At 38.3% G+C, this 16,334-nt stretch overlaps 1 protein-coding gene across 3 annotated transcripts in view; it reads right to left on the reverse strand.

The window, feature by feature from the left end:
• The window catches only part of CNOT6 (CCR4-NOT transcription complex subunit 6), a 33,375-nt gene that overhangs the window by 10,239 nt on the left and 6,802 nt on the right, over positions 1 to 16,334 (reverse strand). For 2 of the 3 annotated variants that reach the window (XM_074155480.1, XM_074155478.1), the window contains exons 1-5: positions 7,976 to 8,087; positions 5,491 to 5,677; positions 2,022 to 2,107; positions 815 to 904; positions 648 to 716 (exon numbers count right to left, since the gene is read on the reverse strand). In XM_074155480.1, coding sequence (XP_074011581.1) covers positions 648 to 716; positions 815 to 904; positions 2,022 to 2,107; positions 5,491 to 5,677; positions 7,976 to 8,087 — 544 coding nt within the window. Of the gene's footprint in view, positions 1 to 647; positions 717 to 799; positions 905 to 2,021; positions 2,108 to 5,490; positions 5,678 to 7,975; positions 8,090 to 16,334 lie in introns of those variants that run through there. The other variant, XM_074155479.1, reaches the window with a different exon arrangement.

Raw genomic sequence — 16,334 nt, forward strand, 5'->3', positions numbered from 1 at the left:
TATTGGGCTTGTTGGGGGTCAAAGCCCATCATTTTGAAAATAAACAGGTGGCAGCAAAAGACAAGCTGCATTAACATCATGATCTCTGAAGCAAAATCAATAGGGGAAAGTAATGTACATCAGTCCTGAAAGAGAGGACACTGCAGTAATTGGTAAGATTTTTGGTGTGCAGGTAAATAGAAAAGGTTGTATTTTAGACAATTCATGCAGAAAAAAAAAGTAAACAATTAAACATGTCCAGAATCCCAACAGCAAGAAAGGTGCTGAGACAAAGATGATACACTGGTTACTTAAAAGGAAAAACTTCTACATTTTTGGGAAATTCTGCTCACGTTCTTCCATTTTTTTTACTCTTCAAGAAACGTTCAATTAAGCCTGTTATAATTCAACTATTTAACTAAATTGTGGACAACAGTTTCAATTCCTGTGAGGAGGACATTAATTAAAAAGAAATTACTTTATAGTAAAAGATGAGTAAATCTGGAACAGGTGTTCCAATTGAGATAGAACCACTTTAGCTGGCTAGTCAGCACTGCACAGATCATTGGTTAATTTAAGCATCAGAAATTTTTAAACAGATAGTAAAGAACCACAGCTTCTATGACAGAAAAAAAAAAAAAAAAAGAAAAAGAAAAATGTTACAGTACCTGTTGGTCTTGTACGGTCTGGTTCTTGCAACATAATCCAAGATCTTGGAGGTGGTTGTTCTGTTGAAACTATGGGAACATTTAAGAGACACAAGTGATAATCACATTTATTTTACACAGCAGAAATAAATGTTTCAAGAATGATCACTTACTTCTTTTTGCAGTACCTGCCAAATTATCAAGCAAATAGTTCAGTAGCCTTCGTGTCCCATCTGGTTCCTGATAAAGGTTCAGAATATCCTGTGTAAGTGGATTTCCTGCAAACAGATTTACAGAAATACTAAATAAAATATACAGAACCATTCTGAGCTTACCTATCAGTGTTTAAAGCCGGCATCTCTAAAAAAAGATACTGCATCTACTATGAGGGAGAGGTTTCAGATCTCCTGTCTTCAATCCCACAAAACACTAGACGTGTGAATCCTCATCGCTGGAAGTGTTCAAGGCCAGGCTGGATGGGGCTTTGAGTAACCTGGTCTAGTGGGAGGTGTCCCTACCCATGGCAGGGGGTTGGAACTGGATGATCTTTAAGGTCCCTTCCAAACCATTCTGTGATTCTATGAATAGCTTTAGTGAAGTGAACCACATTCCCTACTGCATCTGTCTTCTGCCTGAGGACCCCAAGGACGGTCGCTGGATCTGACAGTAGGGAAGAACTGGTACACCACCATGAGAGCTGCTGAGGCCAAACACAGCAGCCACCTACGCTCACTTTGCTCGACCCGAGTGAAACATCCAGCATATTTTATTTACCAGTCACACCCGAGTAGAGCCCCCATCATCTGCCAAAAGCATAAGCAAATTGTGAAGTTTTCATGGGCAATGCACATTGCAATTATCTGCTTTTAAGGGGGAGAAAAACAGAGTTTTGAGACTTAACAGTGTTTAGAGGTATTGCATCACTCAGTGCTCCTGACATTGCGATACAAGTTCCCCCAAGGTCAACAATTTTATAGCTACAATCTATACACTTAAAAAAAAAAATTGGAAAAATATTTATATTGCTGCTTGCATAAAGAGCACAATACCCTACAGCAGCTTTGTAAAGCACGTTCCCTTTTTGGTTGAATACCTACAGTTGACTGCAGGCTATTTCTTAGTTAAAGCATCACCGTATCCAACCCCTGTGCAAGCAACAGAAAGTTCCCGCTCACTCTGCAGAGAGAGGAATGAACCACTTTTTATGTCAAGTGCTTTGCCAAACTAGTTTTTTTCCTTTTTTTTTTTTGATAATGATAATTATAAACGCGGAGTAAGCAGCTACATCTGGGATTACTATTCAGTAACGTTTTAGGAACTAGCAGTCCACAGCCATTACATCTCGGAAGCAGTGATCATTAATCAAGCACGGATATCAAGAAAAAGCAGTAATACCTTTCAGACCCAAAGTCTGTAACTGGAACAGTTTTCCCAGCTCAAAAGGTAAAACTCGTAACAGGTTGTTATTTAAATGTAGTTCCCTGTAGACAGAGCAAGAATCATATAGGGCTGAAAACAGAACAGCACTTGTCTTCAGCAGTATAGTACAAAAAGTTTAACTTTAAAAGAGAAACAATATACTAGCAAAGCATGACATAGAAAAATCTCAAAGATAAAACAGCAATAGTTATGGAAATCTGCTGTATTCAAACGTATACACACATAGACAAAATAAAAGTAGCTGTTTGGCGAGTTCATCTTAAAAATTTTGTGAGGCATTTTGTAAACATTAGCAATAATTAAGTACTTTAATAACTACAAGTGATGAACAGTAACAGCTCTGACAAACCAGACTGTGAAACTGGCTATGATGAAAGGTCAAATAAACGGAAATTATATGCCAGAAAACAAATAAGCAAAAAATCCAGGACCAGGACAGTAAGAACATGGTATTACCACGTAACAGTAATATAAAATAGTAATTTTCTGTTGTTTGTTTTCATAATTTCAGTGTTAAGACAAAATATGTGCTTTTTAACTTACAAAAACAATATGCAGACAGGAACAGAATTCATGTCCTGAATTCTGATTTCCCAATGAACTGAGCAGAGAAAATGGAGTTTCTAGGAGCTTTTCACTTGCTTAAACACACTCCCATCTAAGCAGTGAAGACTTTCCTCACCACATTCTTATGTCCTCACCAGACACACATCCAGGGTGGTTTTTGTTTTGGTTTTTTTTTCAATATAAAATCCCATAGACAAAAGCACCTGTTTTAGAAAGAAACTCAGAAGCCCAGTGTGTCATTCTAGGATTTGCAAGTGTGAGTGAGGCATGTAGCAGGTACAAAAGAGAACGGGGTGTTTAAAAAAAAAGAAGGCAACATCTCTATTAGTTCTCAGCACTTGCACAGACATTTGAGATTTAAATGGCTATTATTTTTAGGGATGATATTCTATATGACAATATAAAGCTACTAGTTTATTCTTTAGGAAGCTACTTTTTCCTCTGAGGGTTTTTCAAAGCACTGCTGAAATCTAGAAAAAGTTATGTATGAATTACAAAACAAAATTACCCAATTCTTCTCAAAGAAAAACACCAAGCAGAAAGAACGGCACAGTAGCAGGTATCATTACACTTTCGCACTTGGATGAAAGCATTATTTTCTCTAATGATCCTTGCCTCTGCAGAACCCGCCCCCTCTACAAAGGGGATCACGGCAAATCCCACCAGCTCTTTCAAGCATTATCAAGAGAATCTGGTTTACATCTCAGCTTTCCAAGATAACATGCTACGGTGTTTATTTTTCCTCCTCTTTCCACAAAGATCAAAAATCTTAACTGCTCTCTGCTCTGACACCTCTTTCTTCAGGTACCTGCAGTAAAAAGGGAGATGCAGGCAGGCTTGGGTGAGCTTTGCTGCACAGACCAAACCCAGAGCTTCAGACGTGGGAGCTGGAAGACTCGTTATGAATCCTCAAGCGTGAGAGCACAAATGATTTCTGTGGCTCAGGACAGTGGCAATGCCCAGTGTTGAATTACCGTCAGTTTGAACAACTTCCCAAAAGCTATGGGAAGTGTCTGCAGCAAGAGCCAGCCCAGAACGTAGAACTCCAGCGCAGTAGAGATCTACGAAGCGCCATCATGTAGGATGCACTTAGGGTTTTTTCTTCACTTTCACCCCAGTGAAAAGAAATGAGGGATCAGCTGCAATTACTGAGGACGGAAAGCGTGCAGTGGATTAATGCACCAGCTCTTCAGATCTAGAGATCTGGATTCAAGTGTTTAAGTCACAAACAAAAAACTAGTGTGATCCTAGACCTCAGCCACACATTTCACATTCACTAGATTTAGCCTTCTCTACTCAGAACAGACTTAAGACTTGGAAGAGCTGAAGCTTCATAGAATCGGCCCCAATAAACTGGGAAAAGTATTGGGAAGAAGGCAAAATATTTTGACACTACTGATGACTACACAGTGCTAAGCTAACTCCATGTGATGAGTATTAAGTTTACAGCAATATTTTAAAAAAGAAAAAGACAGATGAAAATGAAAGGATGCTAATGAAGTACACAGATGAATTTGAGAATATTCCAGTAAATTTAGGATTGCTAACTCACAATACTGAGAAATGGATAAAGGAGGGAAGAAACCTATTACTAATAACTGCTTTTAATTGAAATAGTCTGTTCTAAAGAAAGCTTTGTGTTACTACTTCACAGCTTAAAAAAACAACCATACAGCACACTACAAAACCGAGCTGCCAATTATGCTTTAAAAAACAAGGTTCCTTTGCTCAGCCTCCAAGGTTGAGACTTTAACTGCTTTGGAATTTGAGCTTTTAGTACCAATTTAATCAGCTAGTTTAATCCTCCCCAACAGAGTGGACTTTTCTAAAGTAGAAGAAAATGCAATGACTGATATTTCTATGTGCAAACTTGCTCTGCTTCCAGTTTCATTAAAGCTGTGCTGGCAGTCTGTTCCTCTATTGTCTTCTTCTACACTTCTAATAACATTCTCGTTACTTTTAGACTCAGAGTCTTCTGGATTTGAGAAAGCTGTCCATAAACATCTTCAAAATTAAAAGCAATGAAGGCAACTACTGGTAACTGTCTAATAAACCTAGGATCAGGCTCTTCCTTTGGGTCAAGGGCAAAAGAACATTGACTGTAAATATTTAAATGATATAAATCGTTTAAATACTTATATAACAGTGTTTTCATAAAGTGAAATACTGCAGTCTTAGTTATAATCTAAATAGGCATTGCTATTCACATTTCACTTCCAAAATGTGGTATCATTCCATGCACATCTTGGCATTAGAAAATTGAGGGGAAAAAGTGCCTTTAGAACATTTTTTTCCTCCCCAGTTTGCACAGGAATGCAGTTACATGATAGCAAAGGTGGGAAAGAGATGATGTTAGACAAGTTACAGTTGTTATAAAGTAAACAGAATTAGTAATATTCTTAACAATAGTTCTTAAGATGAATAAAGGGGAAAAAATTGTCATTTGCGTGATTATGAATGTTTACTCTGACCTTCTTCCTACCTATTTGTTAAAAGCAATTTTTGTGTGTATCAGTATTTCTTAGAGAAAAACACCACATAAAGATTTGTAAAAGAGATACGTGAGAGAGGAAACCTGACTTGGAAAAATATAAAACGGGCGATCACTATCAAGCTGGGCAGTTTTGAAGCTCATTCCGTACTGTCATACATCAGAATAGGAGATCACAGAAGACCCAGCATGGCTATAACTCCACAGACTATACCAAGCATTCAGGGAGACAGATAAAAAGAAGTGAGGAAAGGGGAATTAATTTATGCTTTTCATTTACTACAACATAAAAATTATGCTGAAATTTGAACCGTTGATACAAAGATAATAAGAAAACAATTTTAACTCCTGTTAAAATATGCGTACCTGAGTGACACCATGTTTCCGAGCTCTGCTGGTAAACTGCGAATTTTATTAGAGGACAGGTCCAGATATACCAGATTGTGAAGCTTGGCAATGTCTGAAGGAATACGGGATAAGGAATTGTCACTGAGATGCAAAGCTGTCAAATGGGTCAGTGTCCACAATGATGAACTCAAGCTTCTCACTTTCCCTGTGGAAGGAAGGTACAAAAGAAAAGAGAACATTTAAAATATAGAGCTTTAGCAATAGTTACACATTTTGTAAATATGTATGGGGCAGAGGTGAGCTTTGTTTGGTTTTTGTTGTGTTTTTTATTAGTATTATTATTTTATTCAATGCAAATTCCATTAATTGCCAATTCTATACATCAAAAAAATTCAGCGATGCATAACAGAATAAGGTATTGCCAGGGACGCTTAGATTTGGTGGTTTTTTTGTTTTTGTTTTTTATCAGTAGCTGAGGTTTAAACACCTGTCTTTCTCAAGTTCCATAAAAAACAAGACATATTTACTAATTGACCACGAACTCAATAACTAGCAGAGCTGTAAGAAACAGGTTTTTTTTCAATTTTAGTTTATGTTTGAAATGAAAGATGCTTCTTTGGTTTGCCCCTTATTTCTGCACAACATCTTTCAAACCAAAAATCTTTATTCTATGGCATTAATCCAGCCAAGAACAGATAGAAGCACTATATTTAGGGTGACTAAAATGCTTAGTTGAGAACATGGATTTCCATCTGGCATTCAACTAAAAGCTGCAAAAACTACTGCCAGATATTTAAAAAAACGGCATGACTTTTGTATAAACTGAAGGGTGGAAACACGGATTTGTGTGACAGAATCAAGATTTTTACATTGCCGCATGCAAGGAATGTGAGATATCATCAGAAGGTCTCAAACATTTCTTCTCTCCAAGATATTTTTTTCCCCACCAGGAATGGCTTCTTTTTTATTTACAGAAGTCATCTCACTGCACAGAAAGCGTTAGAAGGAGAGTACCAACACCAGTTTGTCCAAGGCAAAAAGTTACTTGTGACAGCCTTTGAAAACCCACCATGACTCACCAATATTAAGAACAGTCTGGTTAATATACCAACATACACACATTATAATTCCTTTCCTTAAATGATTTTCCTCGAAATAAAAGAACTTGTATTTAGTGCCAGGGGAAAGCTACACTGATACACGTGTATCTGGGACTCAGTTCCGGGTAAAAAAAGGTTTAATACAGGTATCACTTCCAGTGGGTTATAAGAAAGCAAACAGCACAAAAGAGCCTGCAGTGAAAAAGCTCAGTGATTTAAATGAGACCAGTTAAAACATTTGTGGCTTTCTGTATTAGATGACCAAGTATTTTGCAAGGAAAAGACAGCGTGAACATCAATAAAACAAAAACATTGTCACATTTGATTTTGCAAGGCAAACGCATACAGTTCTTAAAGGATTCATGCTACTGTAATACTCATTAAGAAGTCTTTTGAAAGGTTTTAAATAGAAATCAATAGTTCTTTGCATTTTTAAAGTTTAATTAACACCTATTCTTTCCCCCCACTGCAAACAGGTGACTGTGATCAAAAAAGCCCTTGTAGCTGAAAGGATTTCCAATCAACAGCACTGATCCATCCTCTTCGCTGCCTGCACCTCTCTTGGCTGGCATCAGCCTATAGTGAGATTACCAGGCATGAAAGCAAAGAGCCATCACTTAATGCACTTCCTTATGCCGAGGCAGCAGATGTCCAAGTGGATATCCAAGCCTAATGCTGATGTATAATGCTGATTCCTGGAGCGGCATTTAACTAGGTTTCTGCATCTGTAACCTTCAAGTACAGAAAGCTGTTCACATGTTAAGGCACGTGGCACTTGAAGCAAGACACAGATTCAATGATCTGGATGGAACGACTCTTTGCAATTCAAAGAACTCTCTTTTGTATCCTTCCTTCCATGAATTTCTCTATTGGACAGTCATTTCGAAATATCACATAGCAGTCACTTAAAGAACATCCATAATTAAGCAAAATTTCAGCCTAAATTTACACCATCATAAAATAATTTTAAGTTCTTAAAATATTTGCTTGAATTTCCTTGTAAATACGCTTTGTGTGGCAAAATCAGAATTTACTCTACAAATCAAGAGAGAATGGTCCCACACCAGCTGGAATTCATGTTTACGAATTCTGAGGATTACCTTGTTTTCAAGAAAAGATCCAAAAGTCAAACAGTATCTCAAAGCTAGCAGAGTTCTCAGAGAAACTTTTTCATCTTTTTTTTTTTTTTATTTTTTTAAAATATCAAGAACAGAGCAAAGATTTACAACTGCTTTTAAACTGAAAACTTCTGCTTCAGTAGAAACTATACTGTCATGGACTAATACAACATTATTGTTCAATGCTTAAAGTAACAGCGTATGTCTATGTATCATCCCCACCTTCACCCTCTTCTCTTTGACAAATCAGAGTTCATCACTCAGGACCATTCCTCAGTTTCTTACCACTTATTTCCAACTCTGCCCAGTGTGATTTCTTTCCGTTGGCTGCTTCCTCTGAGGACATAATTGTGTACATCCTCCGTGGATCAGGTGGATCGTACTTTTCCTTGGGCATTCCTGTTGAGACAAAAAAGGCAAATAATTAATTATGATATTATATACTGAGAATTCTTTACAAGGTAATTCCGTTTCAGTTAGATTTCATATTGGATGTTCGCTGCAAATGCTTTTCAAAACTTCAGATAAAGATAACTCATGCCCATTTACAAACTGCACTGCATGGGAAAGACTGCTATAAGATAAAAGAACACAGATAGAATAGATTCACCACGCTCCTAGAATGGCAGACAACAGCCTAACGCCCCCACCCAGTAATTTCACAAAATGTGTAAACCGACATAAACATCATGTCCTGCCACCTTTCATGGGTACGTCACTGTGTCCTTCAAATCAATCCATCCTACTGCAGGCTCTGGGTACTTCAACAATGACACTCCAAAAAGCGACAATCACCACCACCTGATTCTCCCACATACAAACTATAAAGAAAACATTTGCTAATAACCTTGACTATCTATCAGTTCCAGGTTTACTGCAATTCTCAACCCTTCACACAATTCAGCATCCAAGAAGAGAATTAAGGTTTCAAAAAGATCCTCAATTCTTTAAGGCTGCAAAGCTACAGCTTTTAATCCAACCCTCATCCTACTCTTTTCAATTGGAAAGCACTGATAGAAATGTCTACCTCAGGTATATTTTCTTCAGCCAGGTGTTTAACACAAATTTAAGTCCATTTCTCTCACTCTCTCTCAGGTCATTCCTAATAACTTTACATGAAATATTAAGTTTCTTGTCTCTTTTTACCCTACCCAATCACAGACTGTGAGAGAAAAGTGGCAAAAATTCCTCTCCAAAAAAACCCTCCTTCTCGCTTTCCTGTACATCAACATACTCGTTCTGTTTCACTGCAAAGAAGAGGAAGAAAAATTAAAAAAGGCATTCCTGGCTCCCTCCTAAAACCCTGTGCCATAACCCTTCCCACACCATGAGCCAGCTCTCCTCTGTCCCAGGAGAAACACATCTGGGTTTTAGTCAGTTTAGGAGGAAAACCAGCTTTTGTGGATTTTAAATAAATAAATCAATACTAGATTAATTTAAAAATTAGCTCCATGTTTTCAAGTTATATAGGACTTCCAATATAAATCGCATTTATCACAAATAAGATTAAAGCTTTTTGCATTGCCCTACATATACCTAAGAGCTTTTACAGCAAAGATTTTAGCATCTTAAACTGCCACATCCAAAATCCATACAGAAAGGCACAAACAACAATCTATATAATTATTTATATGAAATAGAGAAATTAAACCATGCTGGCTCAAATCACATTTACAAACAGATTAAAAGCAATATTATGCAATTATTAAATAAAATACATTACAACAATACTATAACAATAGCCAAAAAACACTCAATAAAGAAGAAGCTACACTGGTCAAAATCATAAGCACACCTACCTACCAGGTCTTTTAAGGCTTTCTAATTTTTTCATATCTTGGATAAAGTGAATACATCAGAAAAGTGTTGTAATTATATAGGGAATAAACAAGGAATTACTGGTAGTAAATTAGACTATCAACAAGACTTATTATCTGTTTATTGAATTTACTGGATAATGTTTACTCCACATGTTAAAAAAAACCCAACATACCTCTTCCTCCCCCCCCCCTCCTTAACTCTCAGTTAATTATGCATATAAATTAAAATAAAGCTTTCAGACACCACACGCTTACTTTAAGACAACAGCTCTTTTACTAATTCACACTCCTCCTTCCCTTTCCCACTCCCACTACTGGTCAAAAACAGCTTTCTGCAGTGAAAAGCAATTCCCCTTTAAAAAGTGAATTGTGGGTAAAAGGATGAAATTATAAATAGCAGCTGGGTGGAGCTCCTCGAAGAATGAAGGCACTCGAGTGCCCAGGGTACTGGAATCACCAAGTGTAACACTTTCTTCTTCAAACTAAGCTAATTAAAGGAGATAAGACTGGATTATGACCCCCGGAAAGGTAAAAGCATAACTTCTCCCTACAATTAACTATGCAACGAGTGCAATAATATATGGGGCAAAGTAATGTATGGAGCATCTCTTCTGAAATTGCTATATGTAATTATATATAATTCACGAAGACCGATGCCATGTAGGAGTGCTCCAATTTGTCAGGAAACATTTACCTTCCTCGGTCACTTGATGCTTTCCCTTCCTGCAGCTCCCTGAATTAATAAATACGTTCCAATTTCTCTAGAAACGAAGCAGGTATTACTAGAGACAGAAATTTCATTCAGTACAGAAACACCAACGTTCCCCAGAGCACATTCAATCACACGCACTAATTAACAGCCTTGCCGGTACCAGCCGCGTATCGCTCCTCACCACCGGAGGAGGATGACACACTTTTTCAGTGGGTTTTGTTAATGTGCGTTAAAACAATTAGAAACTTAAGAACTGGAGGTTTTAACACTGAATCCTGGTGACCCCGTGCTCCCGGTCCCTCCACGGCACTGCTCTCTCTCTCTCTCATTAAAGTTCCCCTGATGGTTTTTCCCTTTCTCACTGCTGCGTTTCCCAGTAGATGATCCTCTGCTGTTTAGGATTATCAGGAGCAAAAAAAAAAAAAAAAAAAGCAGCAAATGCTCTTGAGCCTCCTGGCTGAAGGAGCCGCTGCTGCCCAACAGCATCACGGACATCGGACCGGAACACCAAGGACACCGTCACACGAAGCGAGAGCGCACCTTTATCCATTTCGTAGAGCTCAAGGTTTCTCAGGAGCTGACAGCAAGGCTAAATTTGGGTCGTATTTCACAGGACGTCATAAAACACAAGCACAATACCTGGAACTGCATTTCAAAATTTCACAGCACAAGAGCAGTTCAAGAAAATCAGTCTCTCTTACGAATCATTGTCTCTCCTCTTATCTTCACCTCCCCAGATCCAAATTTAGAGCCTGCTGAGATGCTACAGTTAACTGTAAAAGCCGAGGCAAACGTCAGATTAAGTGATATAGTTTTGTCAGAATAAAGCAATTTTAAGTAAGAGCCATAAAATGATGTTGAACAACCTCAAAGCCACTGATAACGGCAGCTTTAAGCTATCGTGACGATCATTTTCAGAAGAGCTTACACCACCTGTAATTTTCAGTTACGCCAACACAGAGGGTGGAAAGTCCCACTGAACACTTAGTCCCAACGCAGAATTAACACCCCTTACCCCAAAGAAACTGGGCTGAACCAGGCCGATGAGGTCAACAGCGCCAAGGGTCTGACACGGGGAATTAGCTCCGAGTCTGCAGTGCAGACACGGTTTTAAGCCTGTGTTGGCACAGAGGCACTGAGGGAAAGGCCAGGGCAAGGGAGAGCAGGGCTCACAAGCCCCTTCGGGGAAAGGGGCAGGGCAAGGATGATGAGGATTGGAAAGAGGAGGAGAAAAACCTGGAAGGTTGTAAAGTCAAGGGAGGGCAACCTGTTAGAAGAAGAGCTGACAACACTGGCTAATTACAGCAGGAGAACGACGGAACACTGGCTCTGGCTTCACTCGGGACCACTGGAGACAAAAGCCATAAGCTCCCAGGTTGAGGTGCACCTGGACCAACTGCTGCCTGTCCCTCCAGGTTAAAGCAATGAGTGCAGCCAGGTGGAGAGCCCAGGCTGGGTGGTGTTCAGAGAGCTGTCCTGGACAAGGGATACCGTGATTACCAGCAGCTGCTGCTCCGCTCCTGAGGAGCACTTATAGCCCAGCACCACTCAGGGGATGGTGTCAGGAGGAGATGGTAGCCTAGAAGAGAAGGAGGTACCTGAAGACCATGGTGTTTTAGCTGCACTGCCAGGTGGAGAAGGATGAAGAGAGGTCAGCCCATTGCCCCAACAAGACTTTTGAAATGGTAAGTCTCTTGGGCTATAGGCGTGTGGAAGGTAGATGCCAGGCTATGAGGCAGTTAATGCTTCCGGTGACTATGTAAACTACCAATAAATAACACCTCTGAAATAGAGAGGTGACAGTCTGAGGAACCTGCTTTGAGGGACAGGGCAGGAAAGACAGTGACTTTTTTCCTGAACTTCCCTTCTGCCATTTTTATGAAATTGGAAGATGGTGGGGAGACTGATTTAACCAAAACAGGTAGGTGAGCTGTTTTCTTGAGAGTAAGCAATAAGTATTTTTGCGTATTTAAAAAAAAAAAAAACAAAAAAAACAAAACTGAAAACCAACAACCAAACACCAACAGAAAAACCAGCAGTTCTTCGTTTCCTGGAGTGCTTTCTATAATACCACAGGTAAGTTAACTCCATTTCAAAACTAAATACATTAGATAACTACTGTAGGCCAACCTTATCATCAACATTATATTTATACATAAATATAAAAGTTTGCTATAAAAACTCTCCTGGAAACCTCTGCTTCTTCTATATCAAGATTTAAATTAGGCAAAGAAAAAATGAATTCTAAAACTTCATAGAAAACAAGGCACAAGTGAGAGCAGTGTGGGTTAATGTTCAGATACAAATTCATCTGATCTAATCAACTATTCTGAAATAACTATTTCAATACTTACTAAGCAGCATCTACAAATCCCATTTACAAACATGTGAGTATTTATAGAAATATCTCAAGATGACTTTGCTGAAGCATTACAACTCCCCTTCTGAAACTTCTTGATGCATATTGATGACTTCTTTTGATTTTATTTTTTTTTTCCCACCCCCTTTTCTTGATATTACTTATCACTAATAAGCTGATGTAGATCAGAAGACAGACAGCAGGGGGAAGTAAACAAAGTAGCACCACACCCGATCAAGTGCAGAATCACTCAAACGTATTGCTACTTTAATTAAAAATGGTGAATAAACTATACAAATCTAGATCTAGATATGTAACAAGATAAATTAAGTAATTTTCCATTTATCAATGCGGTACAGTACTTGCCAAACAAATGACTCTTGCACGGCAGAAAAACAGCAAGATAGAATGCACTCTCCAGTACTTCCTATTAATTATAAACCAGTAAGTTGCTCAAAGCTTTTTGTAGGAAAATGGTAGCACTTATGGGAGACTTCTCTTTCTCTCTCCAAACCCTAGTATTGGAAGCTCATCCAAGATCATTCAATCGTAACCTTGTGCCTTTAACCTTGCAACTCTTGCATGCAAACCGAAGTTTCATTTGAAAATGGGTTCCAATGACCTTCCCCATAAATAGAAGCGTTTCTTAAATTAACTGATATGTCTTGAATTCGAAGTTAATTTGGGCTCCCCCTCACGCCAGCCACTTGCACTGTGGTTTACAAGGCATGAAGCTGGTCCTGCTGCAGTTCCTTCCTCCCCAGGACCACGTATTTCCACTTCACTCCTGCACCAGCACTAACCTTTTGTCTGGTAACAAAAGGAGATGGTTAAGAGAATTAATTGCCCAAAATCTAAGGGGAAGGAGGAAAAAAATATATTTGAGGAAGCCAAGCTTCCCGTATTATTATTCCTGAATAGCAGTAATGTACGTGTGGGTTTGCAGCACAGCTCTTCGCGGGATTGGAATCGGGACAACAATATAATTGTCTCTGGCCACACCTCCCCGAAATCTCTTCTCCCACAGCAGGAAGCAAAATCTTGCTTCCAACTACCCTCACCCCTGCATCAGTTAAATAGTAACGCTGAGCAAAGTCTGAAATCCTAACTGAAGGCAAAGTACACCGCTTTTTAGATAACTTAAAGTTGTAGCAATATATAGGCTAATCAGAAATGTTAACTCGTATTTAAAGGGTTAATCGCTACTCTTAGGCTTTAATAGAATGAACAGAAATTGCTGCTTTAAACTCCAAACAGTGACCCTCTTCAAAGGGAACAGGAATACATTCCGAAGATAACTACTATGCTTTGGAAAAAATTCTTTAAGGTAATTTCATAGTGGTCTATTTCAGTTTTTACTACAAAACTTAAGATTTGGTCATTCCCACTCAAAAGACCTACTACCCATTCTTTAAGCAAGTGATTTTCCAAAATGAATCAAGATTACTGCTCTCACCTTCCTGTCACCGGTGGCACTTTATTCGGCAAGTTATGACTTCCTATGGGAACTTAATTACATTTCAGCTTGAAGTACAGGCAAATGAAGCAACACCACTGTGTAAACAGACACTGTCCCTGGCCGGGATGACAGGGTACAACATCTGTCTTCTCCTCACAGAAAAGCAACAGAAGCTGCAACAGGCTTATGAGAAAGGTCAGTCCCTGCAGAATTTACACACTTGATGAGCCGAGTCAATGAGTCTATTTACCCTCGGTCTATACCATGCACACGGAACAAAATAGATAGTGATCTTTAATACTGAAAAATGATGGAAAAAATATTCATAGGCAAGATACCACGATGAGGAAAGAAAGGAAGCAAGCAAGTGCCTAACGCCTCCCAGCTAAAGCTAAGTGTCACGTGAAGTAAACTTATGTACTTCAGCTAAGCTCTTATTTAAAATTATTTGGGACTACCACCACCCCTGAGACACAAAACTTAACCTAGGGAATGAAATGTTTTTCCTGTATGCCTGATACTGTCCCTACAAAGCCTTCTAAATTTCATGTCAGTCTTATTTCTATCAGTGTCTTATTTAGAACATGCTAAATCGAAACTTTGTTTTTTAAAAATAAATCTTACCATACACCTGGAGTGTACATACACCAACTACTGGCAGGGATACACCATAATATGGAAGGATATGTGCATCCTGCGATGGAATACAGCTTCTGGCTAGATTTTGCTACAATACACAATTGTGAAAGTAGTTAAACCAAAGTTCCGAAATGCAGGTGTAAAAGAAAAAAATTTGAAGGAATTAAAGCATCCTGAAATTTGAGGAATCTATACTAAAGCACACTAGAACTAAAATTACAAATATTTTGATGCTGAATAAATTTGATGTCTTGCCTAGCTATTGAAATACAACCTTATGTTTAACTTTGCAGGAGTGAACAAGGTTGCTCTATTGAAATATACACAAAGAAAACATCAGCATTGCAAGGAAACACAGATATTTTTTTCTACTAGTATGCTACTTTTAGGTAAATATCAAGCCTGTTGTGTAAACACCTATTATTTGTTGACTAGTGCGAACACTCTTGGCATTTTATTTTAAAAAGGCTGTTCAAGTAATTTACTTTTTTACAGTAAGTATATAGTATTGAAAAAATAAGACTGAGAAAAATCTGATTGGGAAATAAGTTACAGGGTAACACCTGAATCTTTCAGAATATATGCTGTGAATCAAAAATTTCCCTAGTGTGGGGAGGGATGGCACGTAGCAGCTGTGTGTACAGGAGCAGCACAGGAGTGACTCCTGAAATACCCCCAAGAGACTCAACTACAATGTGTGGGAAAGTGTCAAGACCCTTTTAACTCAATTTATAGCTTAATGTTGGAATAATCTAAATTAAAAAAAAAATATATATATAAATGCCATTGAGTCAACACAAAGTCAATTGACTCATTCCAAGTGCTTTTTCACTTGGTAGGATCACATTTTAGTGGCCGTTAGCATATTAAGATTTAATGGCTTCATCAGGGAAGTAATGCTGCTTCCTCATATTTTGAGGGCTTCTAAAACTAGAATTTTACATGACTGCCAATACAAAACCACAAGTTACCCTTCCTCTTTTTCAGACTTAGATAATGCAGTGGGATGTGAATATGCATTACAACTATGTAATACTAAACACAAGATACTGATTAAGTCAATACTCATTAGTTCATGTGAGTATATCTGGAATATGACTAAACCAGATGAGTTATTTGATTTTGCAGATATAAGGTCTACTCCAGAAAACTCAGAAGATGACAAATGCTTTAATAGTCTTTCAAAAAATCTATAAAGCTGTAAATTCCTGCAAACCCCTTAATCTAGCTGAAGCTGACTAACATGAGACATAGCCCTCCTGAAACTTAAAGGCAAAGCATCCTGGATTCAGATCAACTGGGCCATAAATATCAAAGGATGTATTCACTGTTTTCAAATCAGGAAGACTTGATTAGACTACACGGCTATATATAGGACTAGATCAGGCTTTATATTTTAAGTCCAAAAATCAGTCAATTTACATTTTTAAGATGACCACATTATTAAGTTTTGACCTGCAGGTATTTCAAGTTTAATTAAGGTTTCTTTTGTCCTTACATACAACACAAACTGGCTGGTGGGGGTAGGGAGGTTGCCATTTTCCAAACCTCTCCTCCTCCTCCTGCCCAACCTGATACCTCCCCTCCATTTACAATCGCAATTTCCTACCAAACAACCAACCTGCAGCTCCATATTTTAACATTTAATGTACATG

The sequence above is a fragment of the Numenius arquata genome, chromosome 11 (assembly GCF_964106895.1).
Source record: "Numenius arquata chromosome 11, bNumArq3.hap1.1, whole genome shotgun sequence".
NCBI classification, from domain to species: domain Eukaryota; kingdom Metazoa; phylum Chordata; class Aves; order Charadriiformes; family Scolopacidae; genus Numenius; species Numenius arquata.